The sequence below is a fragment of the Cyanistes caeruleus genome, chromosome 19, assembly GCF_971803275.1.
Source record: "Cyanistes caeruleus chromosome 19, bCyaCae1.hap1.1, whole genome shotgun sequence".
Classification (NCBI taxonomy): domain Eukaryota; kingdom Metazoa; phylum Chordata; class Aves; order Passeriformes; family Paridae; genus Cyanistes; species Cyanistes caeruleus.
This window is the reverse complement of record NC_141719.1, coordinates 1,050,798-1,078,720: the sequence shown is the minus strand read 5'-3', so window position 1 is coordinate 1,078,720 and position 27,923 is coordinate 1,050,798. Positions and strand designations below refer to the sequence as shown.

Sequence of the window (27,923 nt, the reverse complement as noted above, 5' to 3'; positions counted from 1 at the left end):
TTTTTGTAAGAAAACTCAGCAAGAAGTGAAATAATCCCCGGAGCTGAAGCAGAGCAGCTGCTGAGCCACTGGGCTCCCAGCTCATGTCTCCCAGTTGAAGTGGTTTGATCTTTTGACTTCTCCCTTTCTTTGTCACCCCCCATAATCCCATCATTTTCTCCTCCCTGAAACCACCTTTGGCGAGGAGAGGAGGATTTAGTGGCTGATAGAAGGAGAAAGGAGAAATCCAACGGGACCAGTGGGCAGAAGTGACCAGGGAAGGGTCAGATTGGTATCAGCAGGCACAGGCTGTCCCCTGGCTACTTCCCCACCCTCCAACTCCTTTTGTTGCGCAAGATTTTCTAAGCCTGGTGCGGTTTTCTGGTTTAGCAGATCTCCCCAGATCGCTTTTTCAAGCACTTTTTCAGTGTCTCATGGAATCCAGCTGAACCTCCTGGAGTTCCCTGACCCACCTCCTGCCCAGCATGAGCCACACCTTCCTTTGGGCTGGGTTTGGCTCCTGCCTTCCTCCTGGGACCCTTGGCTGGGTGCAGGGGTGATGAACCCCATTTTTAGGGGGTAACTCCAGACCCTTGGGCCACCTCCAGCCCAGGCTGAGCAGCTCCAGCACATCACTGCTCTTGCAGAATTCAGCTCAGGGCAGCTGAGGGAGCAAATAACCAGAGACAAGTGGCCACCCAAAACAGGCCACGTCCATTTCTGGGCATCACTGGGTGAGGAACAAGATGGAAAGAGGTGTCCCAGCCCAGTGTTGCTCGAGCAGAGCCAGAGGGTGCTGGGGTCTGCTCAGCCCATCTCCAGCCAGGCAGGGTGTGCAGGTGTCCCTCAGTCGTGTCCCACACACGGGGGGCTCCTGCAGCCCTGAGCCCTGCAGGCACCTGGAGCAGGGGAGAGCTGCCCTGGCCATGTCTGGAGGGGCTCACACAGCTCCCTGCCTGCTGCCAGCGCCGTGCCTGCGCAAACAGAGGCACAAGAAGGAGCTTGAGGAGCGTTTCCTAAACCTGCCCCGCTCCCAGCCCAGTCTAACTGGGCTGAGCAGGGCTGCCTGACTGGTTTCTATCCAGCCTGGCTGGTTTGGCCATTGCCTCGCTGCTTGCTGGCGAGACAAGTGTATTTTCTGGTTCTGTTTGCAGCAGCTTTCATGTGGGATGAGCTGCTCTGCTCCCCAGAGCTCCAGCCTGGTTCTGGGGCAGCTCCTGTGCACACAGATCTGTGCTGCTGCCACCAGGCAGGGCCAAGACCTTCCCACCAGTGGCATCCGCTGGGAATGTCCCAGTCCCTGTCCACACCTACCCTGTGTGTAGCCCTGAAGGCCCCACGGGCTCAGCCCTGCTCTGCTTCCCATGGCTGCACGTGGGATGCTCGCCCCAAGGACAGCAGAGCTCCCCAGGCAGCCACAGGAAGGCCAAAACCTGCTTGTCCTAATGCCAGGCAGGCAGAGAATTGGCCTCAGCCCCGAGAAGAGAGATCTGTCACCCCTGGAGGTGCTCAGGGAATGACAGGACGAGGCACTCCTGGGTCTGGGGGATAAGGTGGTGACGGTTCCCAGGCTGGGCTTGTCCACCCTAATGGTGACATGATTCTGTGATCACCCCAAAACTGGAAAAGCTGCTGGAGAGTTTGGCTTTAAGGAGGCTCCTTACTTGACCCAGGGAATGTGCAACAAAGCCAGGAGCTGGATGCAGAGCTCCTAAATCTCCTTTGAATCTCCTTCACCAGGCCTGGCTTCTTCTGCCAACTTATGTCAAGGGTCAGTGACAGAGGTGAGAGCACAGAGCCAAGCCCAAGTGTCCCAGCTCCTCCTCCCCTCTGTTTGTTTCCACCAGGTCGAGTCTCCACAAATAAAGGATTAATTGAGGCTGTTACAGTTAACTTGAAAGGGCCCTGGAGCACAAATTCAGGATCCTAAACACAACCAGTTTCAGGTTAGTAATTAGCGCACTTCACTCATTGCAGGTGCACCCTGGGAGCTCTGAAACAAGTACAGGATCAGCAAGAAAAATATCTGGGAGCAATGGCAGTGATTTCAGAGAGCTCTCTGCCCAACACCAATTGGATTGCTGCTGCCTGCCTCATTAGAACTGCTCCGTTACTGGAAAGCCTTTGGGAACTGGGGCAAAATCCTGAGCAAAATCATTTCATCACCAACCTACAAAGTGAGGGCCCCATAATTCCCACCCTGCAGTTCTGGAGCCATTGCAGTGTGTGAGCACGGACAGGTCACCTCAGCATCCTGGGGCTCATTTTCCTCTTGTCTGAAGCAGCAGAGGAGTTTCTGAGCATTGGAGGGTGGCTGGTGTTTGCACAGAGCTTGGGGCAGGGGTGAAGGGAAAAAATCCCCGTGCAGGGTTCTGGTTCTGCCCCTGCTTCAGGGAGCTGGGAGCACTTGGAGCATTGACCAGCACCCAACACGGGATGGGAGGACCAGGATAAATCCCAGATCTGGCTGAATCCCCCCACGGGCAAACCCTGCTGCTTTGTCCGAGCTTGTTGAGTTTAATTCGTTAAGAAGGAGCCGATTCCTTTCTTCCAGGAGCTGAAAGTCTTCCTGAACAAAGAGACATTGTGGGATGTGATGGGCCTTCCTGGGATTCCTGGGCAGTGGGTGGCCTTTGTGCGGAGCTGGGGGCTGAAGGCTGTGCCAGGATGAGATTAGCAACCCTTGGGCGGGGAAAGTGAGCTCCTGCAAGAGTTTTTCTTGCTGGGCTTTGCACAGTGCTGTCTTTGTCCCTCTGCTCTCAGCCCCCTCTCACCTCTCCAGCATCCTGGTGGGAGCGTCCTGCTCAGCTCAGCCCTGGGGATGGAGAAACCAGCGTGAATATTTCATGTCTTTATTCACAGAGAGCCACTATCAGTGAAACCTGCTTGACAAACTGCCCCCTCAAGACTGTCGAAATTCCTTTTCCATCTGCAAATGGGCTGTTAATAGGAGAAGATTTAGAGGCTCCAAATGCAGTCCCAGAGCATTTGATAAAAGTGTGGGGGAGCAAAGTCCAGAGCCTGAGCTAATACTTCTCTGCTGGGTCAGAAACACTCGTCTAGACTCCGGCAGGATGCAAAGAGTGCCAGAGCTACTGCTGGGAGCTCAGGGAGCTGCTGGGCCACTGCCCCAGCACTGCTGGCTCTGGAGCAGGGGCTCTTTATACCCACTGGGGGCTTGTCTAAAGCTTGGTGATTCATAAGACAAAAATATGGTCTAGAGGATAGATGGTGTTGCTTCAGCACTGGAAAATCTAAGATAAAGGCCAGAAATATTTTAAACTGAACTCTGACGAGTGCAGAGATAGGAAAGGACATTAGGGCTCCTTGCATGTGCCAAAAATAGAGCACATCAAGGAAAACAGCCTGGAACAATGGTGCAGGAAAAGCTTATCTGCCGGAGCAAAGCAGCACAGGTTTCTTTATAATGCCTGAAAAAATCCCCATCAAGACAAAACAAAACAAGGAGATGACCTTGTTCTAGATCCTGAGTCTCAGCTTTCCAAAACAGCTCTCCCAGATCCACCAGAGCTTCTGGGGATGCAAAGCACCGAGGGTGGAGGTGGCTCACCTGGCCAGGCAGGGCTGGCCCACACATCAGTGCTGATGTAGTGCAGCAGTGAAAAGTGGAAATGCAGGGCTCAGTCTTCATTGCCACAGCTCCATAAATGGGAGCAACCTGAGGAGCCCCATGGTGAAATCACCCCTGGGCCAGGGCAGGCAGCTCCCGGCTGCTGGGGAGGTGCCAGAGCTGATGCCATGGGCAGGGTGAGGTGTGTGAGCTGTCAGCAAAGGCAGAGCAAGGTCCTGCTCCAATCTCAGCCAGGATCTGCCTGGTCTTCCATTGCTCCAGCCCAGCTGGGTGAGAGAGAGAGAGAGCTCTCCCTCCCATCCCCGATTCCATCGATTCACAGAGCTTCCATGGGTGTTCGAGGCTTCCATGGATTCACAGAGCTTCCATGGGTGTTCGAGGCTTCCATGGATTCACAGAGCTTCCAGCTGCTGCAGTCACAGCCCCTCAAAGGCTGCTGTGCTGGGTGGGGCAGGGACCACGGGGACAGTGAGAGGTGCCCCTGAGCACCAGGGCTGGAGAGACCAGCTTGGGGCTGCTCCCCTGGCCTGGGGTGATGCTCAAGGGGCTCCTGCCTCAATCAGGACCCCACAGAATCCCTGGTGAGTGCACAGCCTTGAGGATTGTGGAAATATTTTTATTAACTTGAATCTACATGAAGAGGAGATTTTTATCTCATTTACTGACAAAACAGCTTTTTTTTTTTTTTTTTTCGGGAGGGAGGAGGAGGATGAGTAACTGCTGGAGGAGAATTCCTGCAGTGATTTCACAGCAGATGAAAGCAGCCAGATAGGAGCTGCTGCTGCCTGGAGCAAGGGGACAGCCCCCAGCAAGTGCTGAGCTTGGAGGACTCACAATTCCTGGTGATTGGGACACATTTGGTGTTCCTGTCTGTCTGTCAGGAGTAGCACCAGGAGCGTGTCCAACCCCATGGGCACTGCCAGGGACATCACCAGGAGCATGTCCAGCCCTGTGGGCACTGCCAGGCTCTGGCTGCATCCTCCAGCATCATTTGAAGGCCCAGGTTTGGTCCCTTAGGTGTCCCTGGAATTAGCACAGCCTGGGAATAACCCTGCACTGGGCTGGGTCAGGGGGTGATGGGCTGGGCAGGGGGGTTCCTCTGCCCCTCACAGCCAGGGCTGGAGGCACACAGGACAGGCTCTCCCTGCCAGAATTGCCCAGGGGGCTCCATGGGAGGGGACAGCAGGTGCCCCAAGGGCTGGAGGCAGACCGTGACTAATGAAGATGGGATGGGTGGCATTTCCCTCCGTGTGACTGAGGCATCACCAGGACCTGGATCAGTCCAGGGCTGTGGAGGAGACAGACTGCAAAGCCTTACAGCTCGTCTGCATCCCCAGCCCGGGGATTGCCAAACCCTGCCCGGGGGGATGGCACAGCCCCTCAATCCGCAGCCACCCCATCCCCGCAGGGAGAATGGGCTGGGATGGAGGGGATGTCACTCCTGAGCCCTCCCGCTGTCACCCCGCTGCTCCCACAGAGCATCCAGGGGTTCAGCTGGGTGTGGCACCCTACAAAATCATGGGCACCTCCTGTGGCCCCACTTTCCTGTCCTAAAATACCTCCCGTTCATCTTTATTTCCAGTGGCAGAGGCTCCCTGGGGCAGAGCCCAGCACCCAGCACGGCCAGGGACAGCTGTGGCCCCACGGCCACCGGGATTTGGTGCCTGTGAATCTCCTCCGTAGTTTAAACACCTGTGAATGCTTCACAGCAAAGACCTCAACATGGCTCTGAGTCAAAAAATAGATGTAATGAAATTATGGTTCAGGGTGTGAAAAGGTGTTGGGCAAAAACATAAAACATTTGATAAGACCCCAAAAGCAGAAGTTAAACCGTTTTTCCCAAGGAGTTTTCTTTAGGGGAAATTTGCTTCCACCTCAATCCAACAAAGACACGGAGGCATCTTTTGGTGCATTTTCTGTGCATTTTCTCACTGGAGGAGAGTGTGAGAGCCATGAGTGCAGCGGTGGGAGCTGCTGGGGGAGCTGGGGACACTCAGGAGTTGACTGTGCTGAAGACAGCCCACAGGGTCCGCATCAGGACTTTGGGGGCAGTTCTGGCCTTTTCCTCTCACTGGAAGAGGAGGTGCCCTCAACACCTGTGTGGAGTTCCAGATGAAATATTCCAGGTTAAACATTTCAGGTCCTTTCAGCCTGGCTGCCCTGGGGTGTGCTGGCCCCAGGGACACGGCAGCACAGCCCGCAGGTGTCGGGGATGCCCCGGGGAGCATCCTCGGTCCCCAGGTATTGCACAAGCCATGCTCCACAACAGCTGGCCACGATGAGGGCAGGGAGAGAGCTGCTCCGAGCCCTGGGAATGCCGGCAGGGAGCCCTGGGGATGTGGGAATGGTGTCCTGAGAGGTGACTCACGGCCAGGACTGCTTCTCGTGCTTTGGAGCCCCAAAGCCCCAAAACCCCCGCAGGCTGCAGAGCTGCGGCAAGGAAACAAAGGGAGCTGTGGCATTCAGGGCATGGGCACTGCCCCACCGGCAGCCCTGGCACAGGCCAGGAGGGGACCAGGGGGAAAAGGAGATTTCCAGGCGGCCCTGGGCACTGAGGGACCTTTTCAGCTCCCTAGAAAGAGGCAAGGTGGGAGTGGGGCTCTAGGCCCAGGCAGCCAGCCACAGGCCAGGGGAAATGGTTGCACCAGGGGAGGGTCAGCTTGGATATGAGGAAAAATTCCTTTGCTAAAAGAGTGGTCAAGCACTGGATCAGGCTCCCCATGGAAGTGCTGGAGTCACCATCCCTGGGAATGTTCACAAAACAAGTGGATGTGGCACTTTGTGCCCTGGTTTAGTGGTACCGGGGGGTCAGTCAAGGATCTTGGAGGTCTTTCCCCACTTTATTGATTCTGTGATTCCAAATAGACCTGAGGTGTTTGGATCCTCCCTGCACAACCTCCTGTGCTGCAGAGACCCATTCTGTCCTCTAGGGTCAAACCAGAGGATAAATCATCAACACCTTGTGATGCCCCTGGGCTGGGCTGTGCCAATGGGGTCACTTAATGTATATTATATATATATAGTGTGTGTGTGTGTATATATAAAAAAATAGATACATTTTTAATATGTACATGTATAATATATATAATATATATCATTAGATATATAAAATATACATATATAATATACATCTATATGTAATAATAATATATATGTAAATAATAATTATCTATAATATGTATGTGTATATATGTATATAGTAATATATATGTATATATAATATATATGTATTATATGTGTATTATTATTATCATTATCATTATTGTTATTATTAATTATATAGATAATATGGATTTCCATCACCTCTGGTCAGCAACAGACCAGAGACAGCTGATTCAGCTCTCTCACCAGTTTCCCACTTTACTGCAGGGTAAATTTCTGCTGCAGGGTCAGCAAGCCCCACTGGGGGATGCCCTGGGGGAGCGGTTGGGGCAGAGGGGGAGGGGAGGGAGGGACACATCCCTCTCTGGGCAGCAGGAACCCTCCATCCCCATGCTCTCCTCTCCCCACAGAGGGAACCTCTCCATCCTCCACCCAGCCTCAGGAGCTCTGAGCAAGGCTTGCAGCTGGATGGGGCTTCCTGGAGTGCCCAGAGGCCTCAGATACCCTGTTCCCACTGTTCCCATTAAAACTAATAATTCCTAACTGTCCTAGGGGTCAGGACTGGAGTCCCAGGGGTGCTTGGGAAAGGCTGGGACCCCTCCTCAGTTTTAGCCCAGCTGTATTCTCAGAATTAATGAGTTTTGGTGACTGTTTTCTCTCTGCTGTGTTGTATTTACCTCCAGCCTGGCAGTGCCCCGAGAGTGAGGAGCTCCTTGTCATTTTAGAGAGGAAGTCCATTCAGAGCAGGAGCTGCTGCATGAGGAACATGTTTGACCGTGGCTCCAGGCTCCCTGTTGGCAAGGCTTGTGCTGATTGTCACACATGGGAACCCCTCACCCTCATCTCAGGGCTCACTGGTCCCATCCCACCCACCCTGGGGGTGCAAACCAACGCCCCAGGAGTATGCAGACAAATGCAGGCTCAGCTGGGCTCCTGCCCTCTCCCTGCACCCCCTCAGACCCTGGCTACTCACCCCACCTCTGCTCCATGGCAATTCCCAGATTCCAGCCCTCGCTTCCCTTCCCTGCTCCCGGAGCATCCCTCACTCTGTCCTGTGTCCCTGCACCCCCCAAGGAAAGAATGCAGCTTTGCAAAGGCAAGGCAGGAGCAAAGCAGAAAAAGAGCAGTTTGGTATTATTTTCTTTTCTGGGCCATTTTGAATTAATTAAGGAATGTGATCTAAACTATAAATACGCTCCTTCACGTATGATTTATGGCCTGTTTGTTCTGGATCGGTATGTGCTTAATCTCTAATTGTGAGCCCACCATCTGTTTTTATTGATCTGCTTGCCAGGAGAGTGATTGCTCTCCTTGGCCTTATATGGGAAAATTAGGTATGTGGTGAGGGAGCCAGAGCCAGGGCTGCCCTGACGTCAGCCTTGGATTGTGCTTCCCAACATTGCTCCAGCCTCGTGCTCCTGCCAGGCTCCCTCCACCGTGTGAAACTGCAGCTCAGGAGTCCCAGAGAGCCCCAGCATCTGCAGGAGCCCATCCCAGCTCCCTTCTCCTCAATCCCCCCAGCCCAGCCCATCCCAGCTCCCTGTTCCTCAATCCCCCCAGCCCATCCCAGCTCCCTGTTCCTCAATCCCCCTAGCCCATCCCAGCTCCTTTCTCCTCAATCCCCCCAGCCCAGCCCATCCCAGCTCCCTGCTCCTCAATCCCCCTAGCCCATCCCAGCTCCCTGTTCCTCAATCCCCCCAGCCCATCCCAGCTCCCTTCTCCTCAATCCCCCCAGCCCATCCCAGCTCCCTTCTCCTCAATCCCCCCTGCCCATCCCAGCTCCTTTCTCCTCAATCCCCCCAGCCCAGCCCATCCCAGCTCCCTGTTCCTCAATCCCCCCAGCCCAGCCCATCCCAGCTCCCTGTTCCTCAATCCCCCCAGCCCATCCCAGCTCCCTGCTCCTCAATCCCCCCCATCCCATCCCAGCTCCCTATTCCTCAACCCCCCCAGCCCATCCCATCCCAGCTCCCTGTTCCTCAATCCCCCCATCCCATCCCAGCTCCCTGTTCCTCAATCCCCCCAGCCCATCCCAGCTCCCTGTTCCTCAATCCCCCCAGCCCATCCCATCCCAGCTCCCTGTTCCTCAATCCCCCCAGCCCAGCCCATCCCAGCTCCCTGTTCCTCAATCCCCCCAGCCCATCCCAGCTCCCTGTTCCTCAATCCCCCCAGCCCATTCCAGCTCCCTGTTCCTCAATCCCCCCAGCCCATCCCAGCTCCCTATTCCTCAACCCCCCCAGCCCATCCCAGCTCCCTGTTCCTCAATCCCCCCAGCCCATCCCAGCTCCCTGTTCCTCAATCCCCCCAGCCCATTCCAGCTCCCTGTTCCTCAATCCCCCCAGCCCATCCCAGCTCCCTGTTCCTCAATCCCCCCAGCCCATCCCAGCTCCCTGTTCCTCAATCCCCCCAGCCCATCCCAGCTCCCTCACTTCGCTGCCTGGAATGGGTTTGCTCTTCAGGAAGAAGAAAAAAAAAAAAATGGTGGGGAGAAGAGGCTGGCGTGGCCTTGGTGTTTTTGGCTGTAAATCAGGATTCTGCCAGCCCAGCCTGAGTGCTTTCAATGGTGGGAGTGTCTCCATGAGAAAACAGGATTTATTCATGGGACCTGGAGGGCTCGGGTGTGTTATTAAGTGGAGAGATAATAGAGCCCGAGCCCAGCCCGTGTGCTCCACATGGCCAGAGCAGGGAGGGGAGGATAGGAGCTCCCAGGAACATTTTGAGGCTTAAATGAAGCCCATGGATTTGAAGGAAGAAGTGCAATTCAAAGCTGGGAAGCAGAGAAAGGCAGTGCCACAGGGGAGCTGCCCAAAGGGAGGGGTGTCTCTGTCCCCTCCACACCAGTCCCAGTGGGGCCAGAAGATCCCTCTGGCTCCCAGACCCAGCTGGACCGTGGTGGGAGCCCCACTGAGGGGTGGGAGGAGGCTCCCTGGGGCACCCAGAGCCGCTGTGGCACAGCTGGTGGGGACATGGTGATGGCCAGACCTGCAGGGACATCCAGGAGATTCAGCCATCCCTCCCCATCCCATGGCTTGTGTGGGCTGAGATCCCTCCCCCATGGGGAGCCCCCAGAGGTGGGGTCACACTGGAGCCCCGGCTCTGCATTTATGTATCCACCACAAAACGCCTCAAAGCACATTTGCACTCAGGAAGGAGCTGGTGTAATTGCTCAGTCTCCCACATCCTCCTGTGGTTATTATTTTAAGCCATTTCCCTGATTTCAGGGCCTGGTCTGGAGATCCCCATTCCCAGACTGACTGATGCCAGCGATGACAGAATTTCTGCTGTTGGGCAAATTAATTTCCCATGGGATTGTGGCCTAATATATAAATATAAAACTGACACATTTTTACTTGGTTGAAAGGAAAATAGCTCCAGCTCACAGGAGATAAGGCCTGCAGGAGATAAGGCAGCAGTTGGAGTGTGAATTGCCATGTGGATCCCATTTTTCCCACAGATCCCTGGTGATGTTTGCTGGCTGGGCTCTGCAAGCCCTCGATAACGCAATGCTTTGCTTCTGCTTCGTCTCACCCACAGCTGCCTTTTCCTGGGCACAGCAATCGGCTGGGAGGGTGGGAAGTGGGAGTTTCATGGCCCAGTGTGCTTGGAATTCTCCAAGGGATCTGCCTGGAGCTGTGGGAGAAGCTGGGTCAGCTCCCAGCCCTGAAGCCTCCACACCAGGAGGGCAGCAAGCCCCTTCCCACAGGGATGGACAGATAGCCAAGGCCCAGCTGGATCCAGGGATCTCCTGTGCCCTCCTCCAGAAGGGAACCACGGTGTAAAGCATCTGGGGAATGGAATTTCCACGGCTCTGGGCAGGATGGTGCTCTGAGTGCTGGGTGCTGCTCTGATCCAAGGCTGTCTCCTATAGTGCAGGAGCAGGAGGAGGAGATCCCGGGCTGGGGGTGGCTCTGTGCCCCAGGGACCAGGCTGGATTTGGAGGTTGATCTCAGAGCCCTGGAGCCGTTTGCTCATGCAGCAGAAATGAGGGTGTTTGATCCTGACCTCAGCCCTTATAAATAACCCAACCATGCAGGCACCCAAAACAATTTGTCCTTCTCTCCCCTCCTCTCCTCTCCTCTCTTCCCAGCTCCCTCACTGCCCTGGGAATGTCCCCTCACCCCCAGGATGACTAAATCCTGAAGAACATGCTGGGAGCTCTACAGGACCAAGGCTGGGGCACACACGGTTTGAGGGGCTGGAATATGCAAGAGGATTTATCTGATTTATCTGACTTATCTGATTTATCTGCGTGAACCGGGCATGGCCAGAGCTCTTGGCTTGTTCCTGTGTCCTGGCAGAGCCATCCCATCCCATCCCATCCCATCCCATCCCATCCCATCCCATCCCAGGAAAATACAAACCCCAGAAAACAGCAAGGGAGAATTGCTTTGTAAACGTTTACAAAACCACTTTTATTGCAGAGGTTTAAACTGCTCTGTTTCCCTGCCTGTTTGCTGCCTCTAGTCAGCTGGAATATGCTGACCACTTCCTACCAGCCTCAACTGAGACATTAAAATGTCAAAAATGGTTTATTCCTGCAAGAAAATCTGGGAAAGAAGAGACAAGACCCACATTTAGGCTGCTGTCAAGAGCAAGTCATCAGGGTGATCTCAGCCCCACTGCCAGACATTGAAAAAATGCATAAAGGAAAAAAAAAAAAATCAAGTCTCAGAGGTTGTTTGAGGTGGGAGCCTGATCCTGAACTGCAGCTGTTTTCCAGTGTGCTTCTGCATCTTCCATGGCTTCCCCATCCCTGTGGCTTCGGCCCCCTGAGCACCTGAGGCCACATTTCCGAAGGGGAATGTGCTGGGAAGCAGCTCCTGAGGTAGATCTGAGCAGAAAATGGAAATATTTGTGCTTTTCCAGAGCACCCTGCCTCCCAAGCACGTGCAATGCTTAGAAAGAGCTCTGGGGTGGATTGCAAAATCTATCCCGTTTGGAGTGGGTTTGGAACACTTTAATCCCTCTTTAATGGTGCTGCCCAGGAAATGACAAAGCTTTGGGAAAACAACCGGATTGGATTCTTGGGACATTTCAAATCATTGCACACATTTGTTTTCGTGCAGCTCAGCAAAACCCTACAACATCCTGCCACAGCTTTCCTCGTTCCCCTGACACTTCTGGCACAAAAACTGGACACTGCAGCAGATTCCAAGGCTCAGCTCCATCCAGGTTTGCCCTGTGCTGGAGGGATCTGCTTTGGATGACTCCACTTCCAAGTTTATAGGTGACAACTCCGTGGGGATTTGAGAAAGGAGCTCCCCTGACACTTGGTGGTTTTTCCTCTGCTGCCCCTGCAGTGATCCCTGTGGATGGACACTGCCAGGGATGTTGCAGTGGGAAAAGATTTGTCTAAATTCCACATGCAGTGCCACTGCTCAGGGAATGCCTGGCAGGAACTGTAGTATTCCATAGGGACCATCTCAGCTGTGAGCTCAGAGCAGGGAATGCTCAGAGCTGAGCAAACTGCACTGGGGAAAGGAAATAAAAGAAAACACTGGTGTTCTCCCAGTGGTTAATGAGTAAATATTAAGCTGTTTTGAGGTTTTGTTACAGGAGGTGTTTATGGGTTAGAGCTTTTCAAACAGAACATCAAGAGCCTTTGTGCTGAGTCCAGGTCATTCACAAGAGGAGGTTACACTTGAAAAAATCCACATTAGATTTAATAGTGTTTGCTTGAGGCCACAGAAAGAAGGGAGACCCAGGGAAAGAATCAGAGGCATCTCTAGAAATCACTTTGGTCCAACGTGCAGACAGTGAAATGCCAGGCTCGGGCTCATGTGGGGCTTTTGTGAGAGCAACCAGGAGAAAGCACAGCACCCCCAGGGGGATGTTCTGGGGCTGGGACAGCAGGCAGGGATGGAACAGGGATTTTCTTGCAGGAATAAACTATTTTTGACGTTTCAATGTCTCAGTTGAGGCTGGTAGGAAGTGTTGCAGGGTGAGATGAGCCAAACATTGCCTCCTGCATCTGCTGAAGCTGCTCTGCAGCTTTCAAGGGGATTTAGGTGAACCACAGGGAGGACCGGGGCTGTGTGGGCTCAGGAATTCCCTGAAAGCATGGAATGCTGTGGCTGGGCGCTTCCAGGAAGGAGGAATGTCCCTTGCAGCCCTCACCTTGGACAGCCTGGCAGCCCCTGCAGTCCCAAAGCTCTGCAGGGGATCAGGTGCTCCTCATGCCCCTGGCAGAGCCAGCAGGGTGGGTGGGACAAGGCAGGGACAAGGTGGATGTCTCAGGGCTCTGTGGGGAGCCAGCAGCATCCCCACAGCCCCAGGAAAAGGCTGCTGGTCCCTCTCAGCACCACGGCTCAGCTCCCAGCAGGACAGGGCTGTCCCTGGAAGCTGATCCTGCCCAGAAGGAGCCAAAGGCCCAGAGCAGCTGCGGTGGGCACAGGGTCCTGCTCCGAGCCAGCCCAGCCCAGCCCAGGCCTCAGTGCCCTTCCCTGGGCACTGCTCTGGGATGTCACAGCTCCAGGTCCCGCAGGGTTTGAGTGCTGCCCCCCAGACGTGGTCAGCACTGGTCAGAGCCAGGGAGCTGCTGCACATCCCTGCACCCAGCTGCAGCTCCAGCACAATTCTGTTGCTCTTTCCCTTTGGATTTCACCCAAAAATGCTGTTATGTTTTGTCCTTCCCCATCACCTAAGAGAAAATCACTGTCTTTCCTCGTCCCTGACAATCTGTGATGCAGCAGCAGAGCTTTGGGTTCAGGAGCCTTTGGTGAAGCAGTTGGGCTCAGAAACCTGTGTGCAGAAAACTGGAGCCACAAATGTGGGAATTCCTCCCTGGGAAGTGGGTGGGAAGGGGCTGCCAGTTCCTATCAGCATCGGTTGTCAGGGGCAGGAGCAGCAGGTACTGATTTCCTCCAGGACCTTCAGACATCAGCCTGAGTGAAGCAGCTCATTAAAAGCAGCTAATTGCTGCAGTCATTTGTGAAATGAATTTTTCAAGGTTAATTTAGTTTAGCACTGAGAGGCCTCCATTTAGCTCTGGAGAGGGTGAACTGCATGTGCCACACATCCCTCCCTCCCTCTCTCCTCTATGGACAGAGCATCCAGCATGGGGAGCTCAGATCTGGGGCATTCTCAGGGATGGCTGAGAGGGGGTGCCCTGAGCTGTGATGGGGAAGCCCAGAGGGTGCAAGGCACTGCTTCCAGCATAGCAAGGTGAGCAGCAGGCCAGCTTGGACTGTGCTTGGTGCAGACATCAGCTTTGCTTTGTCAGGAGATGAGCAATCCCTTCTTTTAACCATCGCAGGGATGATGGGAAAGCAGAGTCTGAGATGTGATGTGTTCAGTCAAGCTTTGCTGTTGTCCCATCTCCCCTTTGCCATGGAGTTTCCACAAGCAAACCTCGCTGTCTGATGGCCTCCCAGATGGTTTTAAAGACAGCAGGGACAGTCTGTGGGGGCAAGAGGGACATTTTCTGCAGCTGGGATGGTGCCTGGCATGGAGACATTTTCTATCCTTGCAGACTAAAAGCAAGCCCAAGGAAGAAACAAGTGCAAAGCCCTTTGTTTCTGCATCATTTCAGGCCCAGGGGGGCTGTGCCAGCCTTTGCTGTCTCACTGTGGCACAAAGCAGCCTGGGCAGGGGTCTCAGAGCCATGGGACACCGACCATGGGGTCTCTGCCCACACAGGAGCAGTTGGGGACCTCTGTCCATCTCTCCACTCCTTGTGCATCAGCAACCACATCCCCCGTGGAAGGAATCAGCTGCAGAGCCCAAATTTGCCCAGAGCTTGCTCCAGAGCTGGACAGCTGGAGAAGAGCTGGGGGGGCTGGAAAGGAGCTGGGGGAGCTGGAAAGGAGCTGGTGGGGCTGGAGCAGAGCTGGTGGGGCTGGTGGAGAGGAGCTGGTGGGGCTGCACGTGTCCCACCTGAGCACAGCCCGCCTTGGCACCAGCCTGGGGGAAATCGGCTGTTTAATGGACACATCCTGTGTTTGCAGAGCAGGGCCAGCTGTGACAATGCAGATGTTTCCTGTCTCCCTGGATCTGCAGAGAGCCTTTTCCCAGCTGGAAGCAGTTCCTGCACTTGGGCTCTGTCTCTGGGAGCGCAGACCTGGCCTCAGCAGTGGGATGTGCCTGGGCAGTGACCGTCCCACCCTGCCCGCTCAGCCCTGGCTGTGGCCAGCCTGGGAGGCAGCTCCAGGGAGAAAAGCCCAGTTCCAAGGCCAGTGCAGGCTTGGCTGGCCCCTGGAGAGATGCCAGCCCTCCTGGAGAGTGTGAGTAGCCCTGAGCAGGACGTGGGGATGTGCAGGTGGGCAGGAAGGTCCCAGGTGTGAGCAGGATGGGAGGATGTGACTGCATTTACCGTCCTCCCTTGCTGAGTCTGTGTCTACTCCTTGTCTGGAGCCAAGCAATAAAGCCAGGTTCAGCCCCTGCTGGGCCAGAGTGCAGCTGGTGGAGCCCTCACAGGCAGCTTTTGCTTTCCAAAGCTACTGTGCTCCAGAGGGACAGCTGGAGCCAACCTCCCTTTCCTCCCTGCACAGCTTTTGGGGCTCCGTGGCAGGGGCTGAGCTGAGGAAGAGTTCAGCTCCGAGTTTTTCCCCTGAGCTGCAGTGAGCCCTGTCCTGACCCTTTGTTTCCTCGCCAGGGACAAAGCTCTGGAGCAGGGAGTGCCTGGGCATGACCACGGCCTCACCTGGGCTGACCCGAGCACCTTCCCTGCTGCTCTGAGCCAGGGACAAAGATTTCCTGGGATGTCTCACGGGCAGCAGAGCTGGGCCGGGCCCTGGGTAAGGATGCCACCCTCAGTGAGGATTTCTACCTGCACCGCTCCCGATGAACTCCCTCCTTCCCGGCCGGGGAATGCGGAGGCAAATTCCCCGTCAGGCTGCGGGCTGTGCAGGAACGCTCCGTGTCAGCAGCCGGCCAGGGCACGGGCACAGCTGGGCTGCCACCGGTGCCACCTCACACAGCCCCTGCACCTCCCTGTGCCCGCTCTGTGCCCAGCCCGGGAGGACTCAGGGCTCAGCACGGTGGGCGCTCGGGTTTCGAGCTGTCATTGAGCTCAGGGAAGGCTGTCCTCGTCCTTGCGGAGCACGCAGGACCCTGGACAGGGATGCAGGACGGCTGCTGAAGCACAGCCCGCTCTGTCCCTCGGTGTCCTGAGGTGACACAGCCCCCTGGGATCCTTCCCGGAGCTGCAGCCCAGCTGTGGAGCTGCAAACTCTGCTCGGAAGCCGCATGGAGGGGGCAGGAATTGTACCCCAAATCATTCCTTTTCCACCCTCCCTGCAGCCCTCCCTGCCTGCCATCCATCCTGCCCGGAGCAGCACTCCTGACACCGGGAGCAGAGCCCCTCACCCTGCCACCAACCAGGGGGGGCCTGGAGGATTCCCAACTGCCTCAAAACCAGAAGAGGTGAAAAACTTGTGGGGATTGAAGCCAAAAGTGGACGATTCCAACCCTGTTCCTGGAAATGCCACGTCAGAGCCAGAGCACTCAGCACCCACCTGCATTTCCCAGCCTCAGCAATCGCACTCAGGAATGGGAGCTGTGGAGAACGGGGCTCTGGGAGAGCACTGCTGACCCATTCCTGACAAAATCGGGACGAACTTCCCAGCAAAGGCCACGGGGACCCAAAGAGGAGAGGAGGAACGAGAGACAAAAGGACAAGCAGAGCGCTTCGGTCTGGCAGCCAGAGTGCTGTGCTGGGAAAATCCTGATTTACTGCACGACTTCTGGCAGATGAGGAAAGAAAGGAGCAGAGTTTCAAGGAAGTGACAGCTCTCTGAGTCTTTTCCTTTCTTCCCTGACCAGCTTTGCAACCCTGCTTGAGACATTCAGCGGGTTTGGGGGATTTTGTGCTGGATTGCAGAGCCCTGATGCCCATCCTCGCCCCTCAGCTTGGGAACAGGGCTCTGCCAAGCTCCTCACACTGCCTCTCGCTCCTGGTGGGAGCCTGCATCCCACCGAGGGACCGAGGGCACAGCTGAACCATGGTGTGAGCCAGGAGCTCTGCTCCTGCCCCACCAGGAGCCATCCCCCTGTTGAGGCTGGGCTCTGGCTACAGTTGTGCCCCATGGCCAGGCAGGAGCCCTGGGAGCAGCTCTGTGCACAGGGAGCGGGAGGGAGACAGCATCCACAGCCCAGGGCTCCCACAGCCACGGGGGATGCGATGCTGAACCTTGGGAAGAGTTTGTCTGCCCATCCCGGTGGGTCTGCACACGCTTTTCCACCCCGAGCTGCTGCACAGGTTTCCATTCCATGCTGCACGGAAATGACAGCGGGAATCGGTGGGTGGCAGAGAATTCCCACCAGCATCGGGATGGGAGGCCTTGGGAAGGCTCCGACGTGCCTGAGCTCCAGGGATCGCCCAGCAGTGCCCGGTGCAGGTGTCCCGGCTGCCCCTCCCGTTCTGGGCACACGCTCTGCTGTTTCTCGGGGTGCCTGCGGATGGCATCACCTCCCCATTGTTCGGGATGCGGGTGAGGCGCTGGAGGCCTTTCCCTGCACCCTGCAGGCCGTGGGTGAGGCTTGTTTGGGTGGAAAACAGAGATGCCACATTTAAAGTCGAGCTCTTCATGCATGTCCAGCCTCAAGTCCCTGCAGCAGGCGGGTCAGGGAGCTCCTGTCCCCACAGCTGTGCCCTGCCGAGCCCAGTGACTCCTGTTGCTTCTTTATTCCAGCTTTATTTCTTTTATGTATTTATATATTACTATATTTTATATAGTAATATAAAAACATGTTAATATATATTATATCATATATTATTTTATACATATATATATTTATTTCTTTATTCTGGACTTTTTTATTCTGGACAAAGCAGGAGCTGGGGGCGGCCACAAAAGGCTCCCTGCTCATCATTACTTGGCACTATTTACACATAGCAAGGACATCTGCCTTCACTGATTGCTGATCACATAGCTTTATTAATGTTTACTTTTTATTAATTGGCATCCAAGCCCTGTTTTCTGGGTGTATCCTGATCTGTCACAAGATGTCTTCCCTCCTTAGAGCTGGGTAAGCTCCATTTGAGGCAGTGGTCAATGAGACGGGGAGTCACACTTCCCACTGCCACAATTCCATTCCCCCAGGTATTTCTCATTCCTGCTGATTCCCTTCCTGGCTATTCTGGCCCAGACACTCCATTCATGCTGTGCCTGGCTACCCTGTGGAGGCTCCAAGCCCTTCCTTTTCCACCCAGGAAAGTGTGTTTGGGGTGGCAGAGGTTCTCCTGCAGCAGCCAGAGGGGTCCCTGTGCCCTCCAACCCTCCCATCTCTGACAGGGCGACACCAAACCTTCCCATCCCAAGTTAAAATGGCCCATCCTGATGATCCCATTGGGGAATCTCCATGTCCAGCCCTACAGCCCCAAGCCAGCCCTGGGCTGGGGACAGAGCAAAGGGCTCAGCCCCAAACATGGGCTCCCCTCGGGGCTGTCGCTGCACCCCACAAACTCCAGGCAGGGCTTTGCCAGCACTGGCAGAACTGCCAGCTGGGAACAAGAGGAGTCTCTCCCGGTGCTGGTGGATCCCAGGCAGTCCTGGGTACCCACGGGGGCTGCACAACTCCGTGGATGGCTTGAAGGGCTGTGCTGGCCTTGGGGCCCGGGGGAAGCGGATCTGAGGGTGTTTCTGGTGAGCTCTGGAGCTCGGCGTTTGGTTTGGCCTGGGCTCAGAACTCCCACAAAACCTGCTCGTGCCGACACCGGTTTGCTGAGCCCCGCGCTGCAGACAGGCCAGGGAGGTGGGAGAAACTGCAGAGCGGCTGCCCTCCCCTCCAGCACCCCAAACTGGGCCAGAGCGGGTGGGGAGGGCCGGGCCCGAGCTGGGACGGCCGCCGGGATGTCCCCGGGGGCAGCGGCCGCAGTCCCGGCCCCGGCACGGCCTCGGCCTCTCCCCACAGCACCGCGAGGCCGCTCCGGCCGCCGAGGGCCCGATGGAGAGCGGGGCTGGCCGGGCGGCCACAGCCCGGCCGGGGGCGGCCAGCGCGGGGAGGGGTCCCCGTGCCCGTGGGGCGCTCGGGGGCTCCCCAGGGAACTACGCGCTCCGAAAGCCCCACACTTCCAGGAGCTGCACCTGGAAGTGCTCCCGGCAGAGCGGGGGGTTGTCGAAGGTCTCGCAGCGCTCCGTGTGTCCCCAGAGCAGGCTGGCGTCCAGGGACAGGGCCTGGCCTCCCCCTCCGCCTGCGGGAGCAGCGCAGGGTCGGGCCCGGCTCCCCCAGGCCCCGGCGGGGCCGCGCCCGCCCCTCGCTCCCGGCCCTTGTCCCGTCCTGAGCCCGCTGCCGGGGCTGGAAGGGGCTCGGGCTGTTCCTGCGGGCCTTCCTGACCCACTGCGGCTCCTCTGCCGGCCCCCCCGGCCCCGGGACACAGAGACCCGAGCCTCGGGGCCCTTCCTCGGGCCGAGCCCAGCCCCGGCTCCTCTCCCCGCCCGGGGCGAGGGAAGGGCCGAGAAGGGACGCCCCGGGCCGCGAGCCTCGCTGGGCTTTGGGGCCGTGGGGCTCCCCTGGGGGCTCTCGGCAGGAGCTCCCTGCACTGGAGGAAGGGGAGCTGCCCTCGCCCCCCGGACTTTAACCCGACAGAGCCGGGAGCTCTTCGGGGAACGCTCGGGGTTTAACCCGGAGCGGGCCCTTCCTTCCCAGCGAGGCAGCGGCGGGCGGGGGGTGCCACCCCGGGGAGTTACCGATAGCGACCCCCTTATCGATATCGATCCCTTCTACCGATAGCGACCCCCTTATCGATATCGATCCCTTCTACCGATAGCGACCCCCTTATCGATATCGATCCCTTCTACCGATAGCGACCCCCTTATCGATATCGATCCCTTCTACCGATAGCGACCCCCTTATCGATATCGATCCCTTCTACCGATAGCGACCCCCTTATCGATATCGATCCCTTCTACCGATAGCGACCCCCTTATCGATATCGATCCTCCATTATCGATATCGATCCCTTTTACTGGTATCAATCCCGATATCGATCCCCCTTACCGATAGCGATCCCTTTCACCGATCTCGACCCGCCCTTACCGATGACGATCCCGTCCCGGGAGCCGGCCATGAACATGGAGGCAGTTTTGGAGGGCAGGAGGAAGTGTCTGATGGCCAGGAACGGGGACAGGCGGGCTCTCCTCTGCGGCGAGGGCACGGCGAGGTGCTTGGGGCTGGGGCTGGGGCTGTCCCCGGAGGAGCCGAGCGGGGATTCGGGAGCGGGGGAAGGCGAGCGCTGCCGGGAGCGCGGCACGGCCTTGGCCAGCTCCGGCTTCTTGATGAGCACCCACTCGTACCTCTCTGCCTCGGGGCGCACCTGGGCAGCGGGACACACCTGTGAGCCCGGGCCTGGCCCTGCGGCACCTGGCCACCGCTGGGGGAAGGTGCTGCTGCTGCTGCTGCTGCTGCTCGGGGGGCTGGGGCCCAGGGTGCGTCCAGCTGGGCCTGGGGCACGGAAGGGACAGGGTGTCCTGGCAGGGCAGCAGTGAAGGGACAGAGCCGGGCATAAACCGTGACTTACAGTGAACACAAAGCACTCCCCTGTCCCAAAAAAGCCCGATGTGGCTCCGCTCTTCTTCCTTTCGCTCCAGTCGGAGGAGAGAAACGCCCCACACACCTTGGGAGAGAGCACAGGGAGCCGTCAGGGGATGGCCGGGAGCAGAGCCAGTCCCGGCAGCGCCGGGCATCGTCCCGGGCTCTGCAGGGCAGGGGCTCTGCCCCGTCCCCTGGGGAATCAGAGCCCAATCCTGCTGTGCCAGCCCCATCCTGCACTGCCCATCCCTGGTGCCCTGCAATTAAAGTCTCACTCGTGGCCTCTCTCCCCCTCACCCACTCCTGTTTCCCCAGCACCCCCGGCTGAGCTGTGCCCCGGTGGTCCCCGTGTTCTCTCCTGGGAGCTGGGACAGAGCCGGGGTGGGCAGGACAGGGACCACACAGCCCGTGGGTGCTCCAAGAGGAGCCTGTGGAGTCACCCACCCTGCTCCCTTCCCCAGCTCTGCCTGGGAAACGCTCACCTCCCCCTCGGTGGTTTTGATGAGCAGCACCGTGGGTTCGTAGCCCTCACAGCACGTGTAGAACCTGCAGAGATGGACAAGGGGTGGGTCAGGGGGAGCTGGAGCCCTGGGCAGGGTGTGCCGGCTGTCCCTGGCCGCTCACAGCGTGCCTGGCACCGTGTGGCACACGGGGACATCCCAGCCTGGGACATCCACAGGGCTCCCTGTGCCCCGGGCGGTGCCCAGGTGTTGGTGGCCACCTGGCCCAGCCTCTGCCCTCTCCCCTGAGTCACAGTCAGGAGGCTGAATGGAGCCCAGGAGGGTCCCCAGCAGCCCCAGAGGTGCCCCAGGGCATTTGTGTTGCTCCTTTCTCCAGCACCGAGCCCTGCCCAGGTTTCCCCCGCGTGCCCGACCCCGCCGGGCAGGTGAGGCTTCACCTCTGCAGGCTGCAGCCGTCCTCGGAGGTGGAGAAGAGCAGCAGCGGGGGGAAGAGCGAGAAGCGCTCGGGGATCCAGGACCAGACGAGGCGCATCTCCTGCGCCGTGACGATGCTGGAGCTGAAGTTCTGCATGTCCACAGCCAGGTGGAAGGACGGCCTGCGGGGAGGGACATCAGGCCGGGCTGTGGGGCCCCTCTGCTTTTCGGGGCACGGCCCCTGCACCAGGGTCTGTCCTGCTCTTTGCACCGTGAGCTCTCTGCCAGCATCCCCAGCTCCGGCCGTGCCGTGGCCCCTGGCAGGGTCCCCCAGGGGCTGGGAGGGCCCAGCACAGCCCCGGCTGCGGGAGGTGCCTGCAGCTGCCCCCGGCTGTTCTCCACAGGAGCTCACGTTTTGCCTGCTCAGCCCCCAGAGCAGGGGAGCGCAGAGCTCTCCTCACCTTCTCTGCACCACGGTGATGCCCCTCTCCACCAAGGCCTTCCTGTTGGCCATCTGGAGAAGCCAGATCTCCTTGCGGGAGAAGAGACGGATGCCAAAGGCTCTCTCCAGGAGTTTGTCCACAGTCACGTGCTCGGCGATGTTCCTGGCGAAAGCCTGCAGCCCTGCCTTGATGTCAGAGCCCTGCAGCCCGGCCGGGGCCACCGAGAGCCTGAACTGCCTCAGCAGGGCCAGGGCGATGCGGTACAGGACCTTCTGGCCCTCCAGCAGGAACACGTCCAGCACGCGCACGGCGTAGCCGAAGGGCAGCCCGGGGAAGAGCCACGACAGCCACTCCGAGTAGACCTCGAGGACGTTCTCGGCGGCGCCGGCGATGAGCTTGTGAGCTGCCGGGCAGTGTTTGCTGGCCAGGTCCCCGAAGGTCATGCAGGAGGCCTGGTGGGCCAGGAAGGACTGGTCGATGTAGGCGGCGTGGGGAGCGTTGCTGGCGATGAGGCGCGAGACGCTCTCGAAGCACTGGGCCTCGTCCTCGCTGTAGTGCAGCAGCAGCGCGGCCAGGGCCGGCAGGAGGGGGCTGTGGGTGATGTCGGGGAACAGGGCGCCCACGCAGATGAGGATCTTCTTCAGGGCGGTGACCCCCCGCGGGCTGAGGCAGTAGGTGGGCACGGGGCAGCCCTCCAGGAACTCGGGCAGGGGGTGGGAGCTCACGCTGGGCTTCCCGAAGAGCCGGGCGGCCACGTCCCTGTAGACGAGCGCGTCGGGGGTGACGAGGCGGCAGGAGACCTGCTGGATGAGCCGGGGGTAGAGCCGGGCCCGGCCCGCGTGGCTCCAGCCCCAGCAGCCTTCCCTCGCCAGCCTCTTCAGCTCCTTCGGGGGCCTGCCCAGGACGTCCCACGGGATCTGCGCCGGCTGCTGCGGCTCCGGCATCTTGTCCCAGTCCACGAAGGGCCCGCAGCCCAGGCCCAGGGAGGAGGTGTCGATGTCCCAGGTGTCAGCCTCGGACGTGACCACGATGGTGATTGGGGATGAGCCGAGCACCTCTGTAGGACAAAGACCTTTTACTGAGCACCTCTCAGCGCCAACAGCGTTTCACCCTGGCTGAGGGCGCTCTCAAGTCTCACAGCCACGTCCTGCATTTCTTTGCTCTGCCCTGCACAGGGAAGGGTTTCGGGCTCTGCCCTCTCCCGCTCCCATCAGCTCAGGGCCCTGGAGAAGCGTGGGGCCAGGTCCCAGCTGGGTGTCGGGCCTTCTTCTCACACCGTGAGGGGCTTTTCACCCCTCCAACAGCTCACAGCCCCGCGCAGGGCTCGGGCAGCCGCCAGCCCGGCGCTGGGAAGAGCGGAGTCCGAGCTCCTCCGAGAGAGACGGGAGCGGCGTTCCCGGGGCTGCGGAGCTCGATCCGAGCCCTGCCGGGGACACGGAGCTGGACGCTGATTAGCGGGCAGGGATAAAGTCAATTAGCTCCCTCATTAACTCTCGGATGTTTTTATCGTGGCTGTGCTCAGCTGCTGGGGGGTCAAGGATGGATTCGCACTGAGCCAAGGGGACAGCGGGGGGACCGCACGTGGTGGCACATCGGGAGGGTCCTGACGGCCGGGCTGGCTCCGGCTCCGGCTCTCCGGCTCAGTTTGGCGCTTGCCCAAGGCCAGCAGGAGCAGCGGCTCGGGCTCAGGCTGGTTCAGGGCAGCAGCTGTTGGATCCGGTGGCTCGGGCCGACTCCGTGTCCCGGACACAGCCCGACCCCAGCACAGTCACGGGGCTCCCGGCCACGGAAACCAGGCTGGGACAACATCGGCGGTGAATCGGGGGCTGTTTGCTCCCCAAATTCACCCCGTCCTCTCCGCAGGGTGCTGCCCTGCCCGGGTACCGGGGAGCATCAGCCCGAGCCCACCCGACCGCCGGTGCCCCGGGCCCGGGTTCCGAATGGAGGCTCCGGCTCCGCCCGGCCCGGGACGAGCCGTGGGGGGGCTCGGGGCAGGAACTGGGGTGCGGCGCAGCCCCTGCGCTCCGCCGGCCGTGTCCCGGCACGGGCGGGTCCCGCTCGGCGCACTCACCTCGCCCGGTGCCCGTGTCCTCGCCCGCGGCCGGCTCGGCCATGGGGAAGGCGGCGGCCCCGGGGCAGCGGGGCGGGCTGAGCCGCAGCTGCAGCATTTGCCGGCTCGGCCGCCCCTGCCGGCTCCCCTCCGGCCCCGCCGCCTGGCCGCGCTTTTAAGGCGAGGGCCGGCCCGCGGCAGCGGCGTTTATTTGGGGTAAATACAGCGAGGGGTGGAGCAGCTCCGCGCCCGCATCGCCCCTTCCTGGCCCGGTTCCGCGGCCAGCGCGGCCGGGGGGCTGCCGACAGCCCCGTGGGCTGAGGTACCGTGGAACAGCCGTGCGAGCAGTAAATGAAGCCTTCCTCTTCCCGAGGATCACCTTCGTGCTCCCGCTCTGGGGCTCGCTCCCTCCGCAGCGCCCGGGGCAGGAGGGGCTGGGGGCTCCGGCCACGGCCCGGTCCGGAGCGGGGAAAGCCCGGCCCGGCGAGCGGGGCTGGCTCCGCTTCCCGCTGGGGGGGTCCGGGGAGCCGGGCAGAGGAGCTGTGAGCAGCAGGGCCGGGAACCGGGGACAGGGGACACCGGGCCCGCGGAGAGAAGCGACCCCCGGCTGCCCCCGCCGGGCGCGTTCCCAGTCTGCCCCCGGGGAATGGTTGGGACCGATGCTTGGAACAGCTGGGAGAGGCTCCCAGGACATGGGCCCGGGCCCACGGTGCTGCCGCAGAGCTCACAGCGCTTAGCAGGCACTTTTATTGGCATCCTAACATTTGAAAAGATTTTTATTTGCCTTTAAAATCCAATTGTTTCCGTTGTGATAAGAGCAGCTGCAGGTTGTTCCTGACCTGCCTCCCTGCCTTCAGGCTCTGAAACCTCCGACAGACGCTCCGGAGACGGAGATGGAAGCGAATTTGGGACAGGGCGAGAGGACCTGTCGCTTCATGCGTTTATAATGGCGAAATATTAAATATGTAGAGGCCGTGGGGCTCCGGCTGAGCAGCAGCCGAGGGCCATGAATGTTTGATGGGCGCGGCTGCGGGAGCATCTCCGGGTGTGCGGAGAGCCGGGCCAGGGGACAGAGCCCACCCCGGGGGCTGCCGGGGCCAGCGGGGAGCTCCGAGCCCCTCAGGCACTGCTGGCACTGGGTGCCCCTGGGCAGGAGCGGGGATCGGCCCCGGGAACGGGGGAACGGCGGGGATCGGCCCCGGGAACGGGGGAACAGCGGGGATCGGCCCCGGGAACGGGGGAACGGCGGGGATCGGCCCCGGGAACGGGGGAACGGCGGGGATCGGCCCCGGGAACGGGGGAACAGCGGGGATCGGCTGCTCAGAACACGGGAGCACAGTGGGGTCTCAGCCCCCGGGAATGGGAACGTGCTGACGAGGATGCGCTCGCTATCGAACTCAATATCGTTATCACTATTGCTGTCATTGTCCTTATCACTACCGTCATCGCTATCGTTATCAACCCACCCCAGCGGTGCCACGCGTCACGAGGGCGATAAAGCATCGCTGGCAGCGCCCCGAGGCTGCTCCTCAGCTTTGTGCCCGATTTGCGTCACGGATCGCACCCCAAAACAAAGGGAGAGGCCAAATCCTGGCGGGTCAGGGGTGGGAAGGGACGGAGCTGCTGCGGGAGCGAGGGGCTGCGCCAAACAGCGACAGTGCCAGCACCGGCTGTGACACCCGGGACCGGGTGGGGACATCCGAGTGGGCAGGGAGGGCAGCGGCTGGAGATTTGGAGAAGGGAACCGGTGCCACCGCTGGTTTGGGTTTATTTGGCCGGAGGGAGGGGTGGGGACAGCTCTGGTTCTGTGCTGTGCACATCTGCACACATCTGCACCCCAAATATCTGCACCTCCACACCCTACGCATCTGTATCTCTGCACCTTGTACTACAAACCTCTGTACCCGGCCCTCAGTGCACTGAATGTGCCCCTCTGTAAACCCCGAACAGCTGCACCTCTGTCCCTGCACCCCACACACCTGAACCTCTGTCCCCAGCACCTCTGTCCCCTGAACACCTCCCCTCTGTCCCCTGAACACCTCCCCTCTGTCCCCTGAACCTCGGCACCTCTGTCCCCTGCACCTCTCCCCTCTGTCCCCTGAACCTCTGAATCTCTGTCCCCTGCACCTCTCCCCTCTGTCCCTGCACCCCACACACCTGAACCTCTGTCCCCTGCACCTCTGTCCCCTGAACCTCTGAATCTCTGTCCCCTGAACCTCTGCATCTCTGTCCCCTGAACACCTCCCCTCTGTCCCCTGAACCTCTGTCCCCTGCACCTCTCCCCTCTGTCCCCTGCACCTCTCCCCTCTGTCCCTTGCACCTCTCCCCTCTGTCCCCTGCACCTCTCCCCTCTGTCCCTTGCACCTCTCCCCTCTGTCCCCTGCACCTCTCCCCTCTGTCCCCTGCACCTCTCCCCTCTGTCCCTTGCACCTCTCCCCTCTGTCCCCTGCACCTCTCCCCTCTGTCCCCTGCACCTCTCCCCTCTGTCCCCTGCACCTCTCCCCTCTGTCCCCTGCCCCGCACCGCCGCCGCCCCGTCGGCTCCGCTCCCGGCAGCACCGGGCACCCAGCACCGCTGCACCCCTGGGGCTGTACCCCGGAACCTCTCTCTCCTCTTCCATTCCCCTTTCCCTCTCCCCTTTCCCTCTCCCCTTTCCCTCTCCCCTCTCCCTCTCTCATTTCCCTCTCCTCCGTCCCCTCGCGGCGCCTGCGCGCGGCGTGTCCGGGCGGATCCGGCGGAAGCGCCGGGAAGGTTCCGGGGCCGCGATGGCTCCGGACCCCTGGTGAGCGCCGGGCCGGGGCTGCGGGTCGGGGCCGGGCCGGGCCGGGCCGTGCCGGGGCTGCGGAGCGTCCGGAGCCTCCGGGGCCCGGCACGGGCGGGAGCGGGGCCGGGCTGTGCCCGTGGGGGGTTGTGCGCTTTCCAAAATCCCATCCCGGTGTGCGTTTGTTTTGGGGCTGCTGTGCCTTCCCTTCCCGGGGTCCCTTCCCTATGCCCATCCCAGGCTTTGTGGGTGTGTTTTTGGGGGTGTTGTGCCTTCCCCTCCCGGGCCTTTTCCCTAGGCTTATACCGGCCTATCCCGGCGGATCCCATCCGATCCCAGCCCGTCCCGGATGGTCCCAGCCCATCCCAGCCCATCTTGGCTGGTCCCGGCCCACCCCAGCCGGTCCCGGCCCAGCCCAGCCCAGCCCAGCCCAGCCCAGCCCAGCCCAGCCCAGCCCATCCCGGTTCATCCCGGCCCATCCCAGCCCAGCCCAGCCCATCCCGGTTCATCCCGGCCCATCCCAGCCCAGCCCATCCCATCCCGGTTCATCCCGGCCCAGCCCAGCCCATCCCATCCCGGTTCATCCCGGCCCATCCCAGCCCAGCCCAGCCCATCCCGGTTCATCCCGGCCCATCCCAGCCCAGCCCATCCCATCCCGGTTCATCCCGGCCCAGCCCAGCCCATCCCATCCCGGTTCATCCCGGCCCATCCCAGCCCAGCCCAGCCCATCCCGGTTCATCCCGGCGGGTCCCATCCGATCCCAGCCCATCCCGGCGGTCCCGGCTCCCTCCCGGGGCCCCGGGCTCAGCCGCTGCCGTTCCCGCAGGCTCCCGCTGCTCGCCGCCGCTCGCCAGCTCGCCCAGGACATCGCCGAGAGGATCCAGGAGCGGAACCGCTGCCAGCGGAGCGGGGAGAGCTCGGCCAAGGTGCCCCGGCAGGGAGCGGTTCGGTGGGGTTCGGGGAGGGCGGAATTCCCGGGGTTCGGGGTGGATCCCGGGGTTCGGGGCGGAATTCCCGGGGTTCGGGGCGGATCCCGGGGTTCGGGGCGGATCCCGGGGTTCGGGGCGGATCCCGGGGTTCGGGGTGGAATTCCCGGGGTTCGGGGTGGAATTCCCGGGGTGCGGGGTGGATCCCGGGGTGCGGGGCGGATCCCGGGGTTCGGGGCGGATCCCGGGGTTCGGGGCCGATCCCGGGGTTCGGGGCCGAGGCCGGGGCGCAGCGGGGCCGGGCTGTGTGCCGGTCGCTGCCGGCTCCCGCAGGGGAAGGTCGTGCTCCACGGCAGGAGCCCCACGCAGGGCTCTGTCCCTGGAGGTGTCTGTAAAGGGAACCAGAACGTTGGGAAAGACTTGGAAGACTGCATTCCGTTTGGGAATGAGCAGTGACTGCCCCGGGTCTGGAAGGTCCTTTGGGTTTAGCAGCAGCGAATCTCTGCGTGCAGCGATGCTGGATTAACAGAGCTGTGGAGGGGCTGGGCACACCCTGCTGCTGCTCCGGGCTGCCCCTGCCGGCATGGTGCTGCTCCAGAGGCTCTGGGATGTTGGGATGGAGCTGTCCCAGAGGCTCAGGGATGTTGGGATGGAGCTGTCCCAGAGGTTCAGGGATGCTGGGATGTTGGGATGGAGCTGTCCCAGAGGCTCAGGGATGCTGGGATGTT

General features: G+C 59.9%; 2 protein-coding genes across 11 annotated transcripts in view; one reads left to right on the top strand and one right to left on the bottom strand.

Moving 5' to 3' along the window:
- LOC147649774 (TBC1 domain family member 24-like) lies at window positions 1-23,674 on the bottom strand. Of its 2 annotated transcripts, none has more exons than XM_086857093.1 (7): window positions 23,530-23,674; window positions 21,477-22,515; window positions 21,039-21,197; window positions 20,623-20,686; window positions 20,130-20,225; window positions 19,649-19,925; window positions 1-2,794 (listed from the first exon to the last, which is right to left on the bottom strand). In XM_086857093.1, the coding sequence occupies exons 1-7, from the start codon at window positions 23,624-23,626 to the stop codon at window positions 2,784-2,786; spliced, it is 1,743 nt and encodes a 580-aa protein (XP_086713219.1). In that variant the 5' UTR covers window positions 23,627-23,674; the 3' UTR covers window positions 1-2,783. The 2 variants fall into 2 exon arrangements, with proteins under 2 accessions (XP_086713219.1, XP_086713218.1); XM_086857092.1 differs by lacking the exon at window positions 1-2,794 and adding an exon at window positions 18,529-18,803 and having other exon boundaries at window positions 23,530-23,673.
- A 2,533-nt stretch (window positions 23,675-26,207) lies between these two features.
- Window positions 26,208-27,923, top strand: part of STX8 (syntaxin 8) — a 106,798-nt gene continuing 105,082 nt past the window's right edge. For 6 of the 9 annotated variants that reach the window (XR_015277945.1, XM_086857087.1, XM_086857085.1 and 3 more), the window contains exons 1-2: window positions 26,208-26,290; window positions 27,096-27,195. Coding sequence is in view for 7 of the 9 variants with exons in the window: in XM_086857087.1 (XP_086713213.1) it covers window positions 26,274-26,290; window positions 27,096-27,195 (117 nt within the window). In the remaining 2 variants the exon portion in view is untranslated. The remainder of the gene's footprint in view (window positions 26,291-27,095; window positions 27,196-27,923) is intronic. The other 3 variants (XM_086857088.1, XR_015277946.1, XM_086857090.1) reach the window with 3 other exon arrangements.